The sequence below is a fragment of the Apium graveolens genome, chromosome 11 (assembly GCF_009905375.1).
Source record: "Apium graveolens cultivar Ventura chromosome 11, ASM990537v1, whole genome shotgun sequence".
NCBI lineage: Eukaryota > Viridiplantae > Streptophyta > Magnoliopsida > Apiales > Apiaceae > Apium > Apium graveolens.
The window spans coordinates 202,901,728-202,912,441 of NC_133657.1; the positions used below are offsets into that span (position 1 = coordinate 202,901,728).

A 10,714-nucleotide genomic window follows, 5' to 3' on the forward strand; every position below is an offset into this window, starting at 1 on the left:
TTCAATTTGTTAAAAATCCTACATGTATATGCATGAAAGTAGAATCAGAGAAATTTAATAACACGTCGATCAAGATTTCTGGTCACCATATATATAAAAAGTATCCACAAAATAAAATACTAGATACGGCTTACCAACTAAATATATCTACTATATACCAAAAGAAAAACTATGGCGAATAACAATTTATGCCAGTCACCAGAAAGACGAAATAAATGTTCATGGTCATGCAAGAAAACTTACAATATTAAACAACTCTGTATGTGTGATGTGCGTGTGTGCTTTTTTTAATTATAAAAAGACTAATACATATTCTGCTGCCTTAGCACATAGAATCTCAAATGATTGGTCTTTAGTATTAACCGAATATTAATAATTAAACATACGGCGATCTAAAAATGATCTTTTATGTGTTTAGTGTATTCGGCGGATCCCTTTTAGGGTATCCATGCATGTGATTACTTACAATACCTTATTGGCATTCATAGACCAATAAACTACCTGTCGCCCTCCTAAATTAATTAATATTCTTTAAATTGAAAAATCTTCTTAATTAGAGAGTTTCGGCCAGTCTCACGTATTAACGAGTATTAATATGTCAAGTATTTTAATGTGATAGCTTTTATGATGGTAATTTTTATTTCGGTATCAACATTATCACTTTATGGGAATTATTAACCGTATTTTAATAAATAATTAAATTATTTTTTTTGAAAAATATTCAAATCTAAAAATATTTTTGCAAAATACTGTCATTTTTTAAAAAATTGAAAAAATATCTTTTAATTTGCAAAAATACTATTTTCAATCTTTTTTTGCAAAAATATGATTTTTGACAACTGAAATAAACTGTGTGCAACATTTGACGAGTTTTTACAAATATATGTAACCTTAGATGCAACGAAAAAAACTTCATTCAACTAATTGAATATCTGCATAATTTTGGTTGATTTTGACTGATTCCATATTTTTATAAAAAAAATTAGAAAATAATAAAATCACAAAAAAATTTAAAAAAATTAATATTTATGATAATTTCTCTAATTAATCAACCGAATTTATTGTCGAAAACAATTTATCAATCCCATGTGGATTTCAAAATATTGACCATGTGGTCTTCTCTGTACATATGTTTTTGTTAGGTTGATGTCCCCTCTCCAACTCTCTATATAATCTCATTTACCTTTGTTATTCTCCCATATTCATCATTTTTTTTCTTTCCTTAATTCTCTTCCACAAATATCAAACACAGCTTTTATGTACAAACAACTTTAAAATCTCACAAGATAACTTAACATGGCTTCTTGCTCATCAACTACATCTTCTAATTTCTACAGAACTCATGTCTTCCCTTCTTGCTCTTCTTCGTCTTCGCATTCGTCGAAAAATGATCGAACAGCTCAGAGGTTCTTATCAACAACCATGAAGCCATGTATTAGAAAAGCTAATGCTAGTGCAGTACAATCTGCTCTGCACTCTCCTTCTGTACCATTCCGAAAACAACCTTACAATTCACATGATATCACGAAACAAGACAAAGTTTTACCACAAAAATGGAACATTTTACAAAAAGCCGCAGCTACTGCATTAGATATGGTTGAAAATGCTGTACTATCACTTGAAGCCAAACACCCCTTAGCGAAAACCGCTGATCCTGCTGTACAAATTTCCGGGAACTTCGCTCCCGTGCCCGAACAATCTGTTCGTCACAACCTGCCAGTGTCGGGAACAATTCCGGACCATATTTCGGGGGTCTACGTTCGAAACGGGGCCAACCCTTTGTTCGAACCGACTGCTGGACATCACTTGTTTGATGGCGATGGAATGGTTCATGCGGTTACGATCAACGGTAATTCTGTTAGCTATGCATGTAGGTTTACGGAAACAGAAAGGTTAGTTCAAGAACGAGATTTGGGAAGGCCGGTTTTTCCTAAGGCAATTGGTGAGCTTCATGGACATTCGGGTATAGCTCGATTAGCGCTCTTTTATGTTCGTGGGCTATTCGGACTCGTTGATCAAAGCAATGGAATCGGTGTAGCTAATGCAGGCCTTGTTTATTTCAATGGTCGGCTTTTAGCCATGTCGGAAGATGATCTTCCGTATCATGTTCGGGTTAAATCGGGTGGTGATTTAGAGACCATTGGCCGATTTGATTTTGAATCGCAACTAGAGTCTACAATGATAGCTCACCCGAAACTTGATCCAGTATCGGGTGAGCTTTTTGCTCTCAGTTATGATGTCATTAAAAAGCCTTACTTGAAATATTTTCGATTCTCGAAAGACGGAGAAAAATCTGAAGATGTTGAAATCCCACTTGAGGTTCCTACAATGACTCATGATTTCGCGATAACAGAAAATTTTGTAGTGATTCCGGATCAGCAAGTAGTGTTTAAGCTCGACGAAATGATCAAAGGTGGTTCACCAGTTATCTACGACAAAAACAAGATGTCCAGATTCGGAGTTTTATCAAAATATGCCAAAGATTCTTCTGATATAATATGGGTTGATTCACCAGAAACTTTTTGTTTCCATTTATGGAATGCATGGGAAGAACCCGAATCCGACGAAATTGTCATTATCGGTTCTTGCATGACACCACCTGATTCCATTTTCAATGAATCTGATGAAACCTTAGAAAGTGTTTTATCCGAAATCCGGCTAAATCTAAAGACCAGAAAATCCACTCGTCGCGCAATAATGAAACCATCCGAGCAAGTGAACATCGAGGTCGGAATGGTGAACCGGAAAAAACTAGGCCGAAAAACGAGGTTTGCTTATTTTGCCATAGCTGAACCGTGGCCTAAAGTATCAGGTATTGCCAAAATCGACTTATTTACCGGAGAGTCACAAAAGGTCTATTATGGTGACAAAAGGTACGGTGGGGAACCATTTTTTCTGCCTTCAGATTCGGACAAGGAAGACGAGGGATACCTTATGGCATTCGTTCACGACGAAAAGACATGGAAATCGGAGCTTCAAATAATCAATGGTGTAAGCATGGAGTTAGAAGCAACTGTTAAGCTTCCGTCTCGGGTACCTTATGGTTTTCATGGGACATTCATAAGCTCCGAAGAGTTAGCGCAACAATTATAGACATTTAAATTGAGCAGAGGTGGCTGATTCAGTGGGATGCCGAGAGGTTTCCCCGGACTCTCTCCTCAGCTTGATAGTATAGATAGTGTTAGTGTGTTAGAGCTCAGCTGGTTTCTGTAAATATCAATTCTTAGTATAATTTTACAGTGTACAAGGACGTTTATAATTGAATTTGATTTTATAGGTCCAACGACAAAGTTAATCAATGGCTAATGACTCAGGAGCCATATCACTGATTTGAACGGCGCCATTAAATCTTCATCCTCTACTTTATTCAAGATTCATTTGTTACTATTACGTGATTAAATTAATAAAAATTTAATTGGTAATTAATAAAAAAATACTCCCTCTCTCCCTCCCATTTGTTTACCCTTTCCTTTTTTGCCCTTCCAATTTCAAAACTTTGCAAAAATAGTAAAGTTTTTATAATTTTTAAAATAACTATATCCACTGCTTCTCTTGACTATACCCACTTTATACATATAATATTAATCCGTCCCACTACTTTACTCACTTTTTTAACTTTCCTCCACTATTTTATCATTTTTCTTAAACTCGGTGTCCAACCCAAATATAAACATTTGGAAGGGACGGAGGGAGTATGTTTTATTTTTATAAATTAAAAAATATATTTTAAAGCAAATTATACATAATTTTTAATGATACAAATTTTAAAATTATTTAATTATATATTAAATATAATTTATCGTCAAAATTTAAACAATTTGATCATAAATAGTTAAAACATGATATATAAATTATAGTGTAAGATGTAGTATATTCTAACCAATAATTTTTTATTGAAATGTAATTTTTCCAAAAAGTAATTTTTGTCTAAAAACTACTTAAGGAGAAAACTGATTCCCATATTTTATAAATTTACTTGTTAGGGAAAGTAACTACCGACTTAGAGGTCGTTTGGTTGACAGAAATTTAGATGGGTACTCCAAATATCTGAGAAGTGATAATTGATATAGTTGTTTGGTTACACAAAATATAGGTATTAGAATTACCTAAGAACTCCAAATGCCTACACAATCTGGAAAGTTGTTCACCCACCCCTACCTAGGTTAGTCACACTTCCTATGTCTGGATATAAAATCAATCCATATATTAAATAATTAAGATCCAAAATTTATGTCTAAATGAAAGATATTTGTTATTAAAGTTATTTAAAAATTAAGAAAAACTAACTCACTATATTAATAAATTATAGTATATGTGCAAATAATATTTCATAATATTAATTTTTAAAATCATGTAATACAATTTGATATTTAAAATTTTAGTTAGCATACGAGTTTGTAATTAAAAATATAATTATTACAATTCAATTTTTATTATTATTCAACTAAATTTTATTTAAAAATTTAAAATGTACATTTATAATTTATTGATGATAACAAAAATAATTTCAAGTCATGTGTTAAAATACTAGTAATTATGTTTTTAAATACATTAATACAAAAATATATTAAAAAGATATATAATTTTGTATAATTATTTTTTATTGTATATAATTGAAAAATTAAGATAAACAATAAAATAGATATTATAATGAAATAATAATAGTAATAATAATAATAATAATTAAGAAAAAATAAAATAAGTAAATTAAATTAAACATGATAACAGAGTACCTAGGAATTAGATATACCTCTATGTATATAATAGTTCCTACTGGCCCTTTTGAATAGTAACTTCCACCCCTTTTTAGCATTGTACCCACCAAGTTGTAAAAAATTACTAAAGTTGCCACTGATTAGTTTTTTAAAATTACATATTGGATGAGAATAATGATTATATTGGATGAGAAGAAAGCTTATGTTGAAAGCTTTTTAAGCTTCTCTTGGAAGGTAAGAATGTGTCTTATACACTTTTGAATTTGAAATTCAAATTCTAATTAGTTTCTTTAGGTTAATTAGTGACTTCTCCCTCTCTTTTGAATAGTGTCTTCACCCACTTGAATATTGTGTATACATGTGTGCACTTGAATAGCTTGAATAGCTTCCTACCTGTGTCTTATTACTTGTGTCTTCCATTTGAGTACGGGTTGATTCATTGTGCAAGGAATGGGTGGTGAAGAAGGTGACAAGTTCTTCAACCTGGAAGATTTGAATGCAGATTATGGTCGGAAGTACAGAAGAACGAAACCATTGAATCGTAACAAAGAGAATGTGGTTGTCGACTTTGCTGTTGCTGATCGTTGTGCTTTATCTTCTTCCACATGTAAGGAGTACTACTACAGGTAAGTTTGTTGTTATTGAATACCTTCTCATCGTATGTGTGAATATAAGTAAGACTTCTGTTTGTGTTTGTTCAGCACCTGTGTTAACAGGATCAATGGCCAACGTTCATACTCCGTCAACCAAGACGAACCGATGGCCTCTGTTTACCCCAACAATAGTTAGTAGTGGGAGCCAAAACAAAACACCTACAAGTACCGATTCTAATTCTTACAAAATTTAAACCGCAAACATACTTGGGCTTATGTTCTGACTACCCATTGTTTTGTCTCTAATTCTTACGAAATCCACGCCAAATATTGTTAGGTTGGTGGGAAAGAGGAGGAAACTTGGTGACTTGCCTAGGTCAGGCCACTTGAATGAAACAGCTGCAAGTACTGTTTGTTTTCTTAATTTACTCTGTGTTTTTCTTGCAAAACAACAGCTATTTTATGTTTATGAAGCAATAATGCGTTTAATATTTGGTTGGTAGAATGTAGTAGTCTTATTGTTACTCCCCGATCAAATAGCAGAGTAAATTACATGAATCCTCTTGAAGGTAGTCAGGACAGAACTCCTTAATCATATGTAACAAATTCAGGTAGCGCCTCATTTTCTAGAAATATGTTGAGAGGTAAATATTAGATTCTAGCATTGTTAAGCTTTTGTCTGTCTATCCTTATGGTAACAGGAATAACTAATTAATAGTTGTTTTAATTATGAAACAGAGGAAACTCGATCAAACATTAATGATGTTTCGTTAAATGGACGTGAACCTTTGAACCGGAAAGGGAAGGAAAATTATCTTGGATTTGGTAGAGAATTATTCGCAGATGAGATTGTTAGTGATGATAAGGAAGAAAGTAATGATTTTAATGAAGGTGAAATGAATGTGATATTGCGTCATTGTTATGTCTTACGTAATTATGATGTACCATTTAATATTTTCTTGCAGGTCCGAATGTAGTTGCTCCTTCGTTTTTGTCTGATGATTCTGAAGGATCAGATTATGAAGCAAGTGATTGTGAATCAAGTGGTAAGAAAAACAAAGATGTACTCCTAAAAAAGTATCCACATTTATTTTGTCAAACTAAAATAAAAAAATGCAGATGATGCAGATTGTCTTAGTTGGTCGCTTGATGGTGATGATGAAGTCATTGTTCATGGGATGAATTCGGATTGTAATTTGATGCAGAGCAGACGTGCACCGCGACGTGTCGTTCCTGGGGAGTATGCTTCTTTGGGTGGTCCTACTGCCATATGTTCCAAATGTCATGCTCGGATGTGGAAGGAAGAAAGGGTAAATAAAGATGGGACTAAAGGCTGTCCTATATTTTCTCTTTGTTGCATGAAATGTGCTGTGAGATTGCCTCCAATCCCTCCCACCCCTGAGTATTTGCTGGATTTATACAACGACAAGAAAAAAGGTCCTACTTTTCATAGATTGATACGGCTCTACAATGCAATTTTTGCCTTTTCTTCTACTGGTGGTAACATAGATCATTCAATTAACAATGGAAGGGCGCCTTATGTATACAGATTAAATGGTCAAAACCACCATGTTTTTGGATCTTTAATACCGAATGACAATGAAACCCCCAAATTTTGTCAACTTTACATTTATGACACTATTAACGAAGTTGATAATCGTCTTCGGTGGATTAGTGTTCATGACCGAGAAAGTGTTGATAAAGAGGTTGTACGAGGTCTTATAACAATATTAGATGAAGCTAATCAATTGGTTGGTGAGTTTAGGCAACAACGTGATTTGTATGAAAGCGATGAAATAGTTGAGCTGCAGATTACACTCAAAGTTATCAGATCTGAGAGTGGAAGAGAATATCATATTTCTAGCACTGATGAAGTTGCTGGCATTATGGTTGGTGACACTGAAGAAACCTGTGGCGACCGTGATATAATTGTTAACGAAAAAGGTAAAGGTTTAGTCCGTGTTTCTTATGTTCATCCGAAGTTGATGGCTTTACAGTACCCTTTACTCTTTCCACGTGGAGAAAATGGATTTCACCCAAAGATTAAATTTCAAAAGGCTGCTGATAGTTCTTGCAAACTACGTGGCTTTTTGTCTCTGAAGAATTACTACTCATATACTTTCCAAATTAGAGAGTCTGATGGTAAGGTATATTTAGAAATTAATATATGTTTCTTTATGTTCCCCAGAAATAAATAATGAAAGTTGTATTGTAGGTTTGACTCCTCGGCTAGGTGGAAGACTATTTCAACAGTATATGGTAGATGTTTTTTCTACCATTGAACATACACGACTATGGTCGATCCGTACTCACCAAACTACTTTACGGAATTAATTATACAGCAATATTTGTAGATCTGTTTGCAGAGGTGATGTGGACAGTTCAAATACCGGTAAAGGTATAATTCTGTCAACTGGCTACGTTGGTTCGAAGCGATACATGCAACAAAATTTTCAAGATGCGCTGGCTGTATGCCGTTACATCGGACATCCTGACATATTCCTCACTATGACCTGTAATTCTCTTTGGGATGAAATTCAGAAGATGATGGAGTATGTGCCTGGTTGCATTGCTCCAAACTGTCCTAACATCATATCAAGGTTGTTTAGGCTAAAAATTGATCAGTTAATGGTAGATATTAAGGACAAAAAACACTTTGGTGTTTGTATTGGAGGTAAGATTGTTTGCAAGGACTTTCTTAGTTTAGTTTCTAATTACATTTTTGTTTGCATATTGCCAATATAATCTAAATTTTCCCATTTTGCAGTTATGTATGTCGTCGAGTTTCAGAAAAGAGGCCTTCCACATGTACATATGTTAATATGGCTGGATGCTGATTCAAAAAAAAACCTCAAGCAGAATGTGGATAATTTTGTATCCGCAGAACTCCCAGATCCTTTATTAGATCCGGTTGGTTATGCAGCCGTGAAGGAATTTATGATCCACGGTTCATGTGGTTTGCAAAATATAAAGTCTCCATGCATGAAAGATTTACGTTGCATACGTCATTTTCCGAAAAAGTAAGATATAGGCATACCCTTTTTTATGTCATTTCAGAATCCAGTAAGTTACCCTAATACCTAAACTTTGTAATAATTGAATGGTTTCAGGTACTGTGCCCGAACTACTTTTGATGATAGTGGCTTCCTGATGTATATGTGACGCAGGACAAACATTACTGTTGAAATAAGGAAGGCTGAGCTGGACAACCAGTGGGTAGTACCATACAACCGGGATCTTTTAGTCAACTATCAATGCCATATGAATGTGTAAATATGTTGTCATGCACGCAGTCTTAAGTATTTATTTAAATACTGTTTGAAAGGCCATGATCGTGCTACCGTTCCCAGTAAATGCAAGTAGAAAGGACTTCCTACGTAAATTAGTTCCCTCGTGGAACCAAACAAGCACTTAGTTTCAAAACTCACTAAATAATAGTCTAATCACTAACCAGTATATTCTAACCAAAATTATATGTAAATAAAAATATTACTAAATAATTATTTAATTTTATAATATAATATTTCTTTTGACCGCAACCACAATCGCAATTTCAAATGGATCACGTGTACATATTTTGTCTCGATAGAAAGGTTGACATGAAGAGCCTATTATTAGGAGTCAAAGAGATTATTATTTGATTACATATTAAATTTTATTTATTTATTATTTGAAAGAACTAAAAGTTATATATATGTTAATATTTCAGTCATCCTCACAAAAAAGAATATATTTCAGTCAAACTAAACTAAAATCAATTTGAGTAGTTAAAATTCAAAATGAACATCTGGTTTTGGAGGGAGTTATTGTTAACATTATTAAAAACTTAAACTATTTAAGTGTTAGATTTGCTAGCTGAGTCAAGCTATTAACTTTTGTTTTTTTAATTAATTAATTGACGAAGCTATATAAAGAGTCGTTCACACGCAAGAAGTGCAAAAATTGTTGTTGATCCAGCATTCTTTTATTAGGTTGAATAAGTATAACATAAGAATATCAAAATATATATACTTATTTCAGTTATTTGGAATAAGTATAAGTTTCAAATTAATTATTGTTAAAAAGTGAGAATTCTTCGTTTAATCACGATAAGTAAAGAAATAGAAACAAGATTGACTAAACTATTTTCTTACGTTTGTGCATACGTACTTATTGATGACCATGCAAGAAAAAAAGGTGTTTTTATATATTTATAGTAAAAAGTAACCACCTAACAGATTGGGTAAATATGTTTATAAATGTTGACCCACTTTGCATCAGTCATCGCCATAAATAAGTTGTTTATAAATTTCGCTTTCATATTTTTACTGTTAATTATATATCTCAACTACATCCGTAAAATATAGAAAGGTTTCTCAAATTAATTTTATATTTTTTATAAAAAAGCTGAAATATGTTTTGATGGCAAGTCATCCTGAATATATATATATAAATTTTGATATATTTAATTTTTAAATAATAAATTTAATAATGGAATAATAATGAAATATTTGAACTTACGACGAAATATAAATTGCGTCGTAAAGTGACTGTAAGTTTAATAATAAAATAATAAACTTACGACGGATTACAGTTATCGTCGTAAATATTTACGACGTAAATAAAAATCCGTCGTAAGTAAGGCGCGCATTTTTTTCCGTCGTAAATTCACCGTCGTAAATGGCCAGTTTTGTTGTAGTGATCAATCATAATTTTTTTCCGTAACTGAAAATTCTTAAATATTTAAAATATTTATCAATTTTTCTGACGAACAACCAGGTCGGGAGAACAGAATTAATATATTCAGTAAAAATAATACCAACAAATTTATCGAAAATGTATGTATTTGCTATATATATTCAATATAGAAAATATCATTTAAAAATCTTAACGCCTATTGTCAAAAAAAAATTATCTTAAGGCCTGAAAAAGGTTTTTCAAGGTTTGGCCTAAAATCGACACAGACCTAATTTATATATTTAATATTGTGTAGCTTTTCATTTCATTATTTCGTTCACGTTATGTCTTCCCCATGGATCATGCCAGTCAATTCCTTAATTCTTATTGCGAGATAAGATTCCAAGACATGCAAATCAATTATTCTTTACTTTTTTTTGACTACATATCTACACCCAACTTAAAGCAAGATTTCTAAGAATTTCAAAAGATTTTACCGTGCTATACATTACCTAACGTTCAATGCATCTGGTTTAGGTTTTCGTTTAAAACCTCATTTCCATGTGCTTAACGTGATTTGTTTTTAGTCAATATAATGGAAATCATTATGTTAACTATATCAGTTTCTGTTATCCCCTAGTTCTTGACATGTGTAGTTCTAACTTTTTATTTTACCCTATTATAACGTGGACACTTATTTTAGGTTAAAAACATGTATATTTTTCAAAATATTGGCGAGTCCGATACTAT

General features: G+C 32.5%; 2 protein-coding genes across 2 annotated transcripts; both read left to right on the forward strand.

The window, feature by feature from the left end:
* The first annotated feature begins 1,153 nt into the window (after window positions 1-1,153).
* Window positions 1,154-3,276, forward strand: LOC141696923 (9-cis-epoxycarotenoid dioxygenase NCED2, chloroplastic-like). The gene has a single exon (XM_074501077.1). It carries the CDS (start codon window positions 1,297-1,299, stop codon window positions 3,091-3,093), a length of 1,797 nt encoding a protein of 598 aa, XP_074357178.1. The 5' UTR covers window positions 1,154-1,296; the 3' UTR covers window positions 3,094-3,276.
* A 1,889-nt stretch (window positions 3,277-5,165) lies between these two features.
* On the forward strand, window positions 5,166-8,470 carry LOC141696538 (uncharacterized). The gene is made up of 10 exons (XM_074500666.1): window positions 5,166-5,341; window positions 5,646-5,713; window positions 5,812-5,877; window positions 6,047-6,181; window positions 6,274-6,354; window positions 6,428-7,450; window positions 7,497-7,560; window positions 7,675-7,982; window positions 8,076-8,328; window positions 8,419-8,470. Exons 1-10 carry the CDS (start codon window positions 5,166-5,168, stop codon window positions 8,468-8,470), a joined length of 2,226 nt encoding a protein of 741 aa, XP_074356767.1.
* The last annotated feature ends 2,244 nt before the right edge of the window (window positions 8,471-10,714 follow it).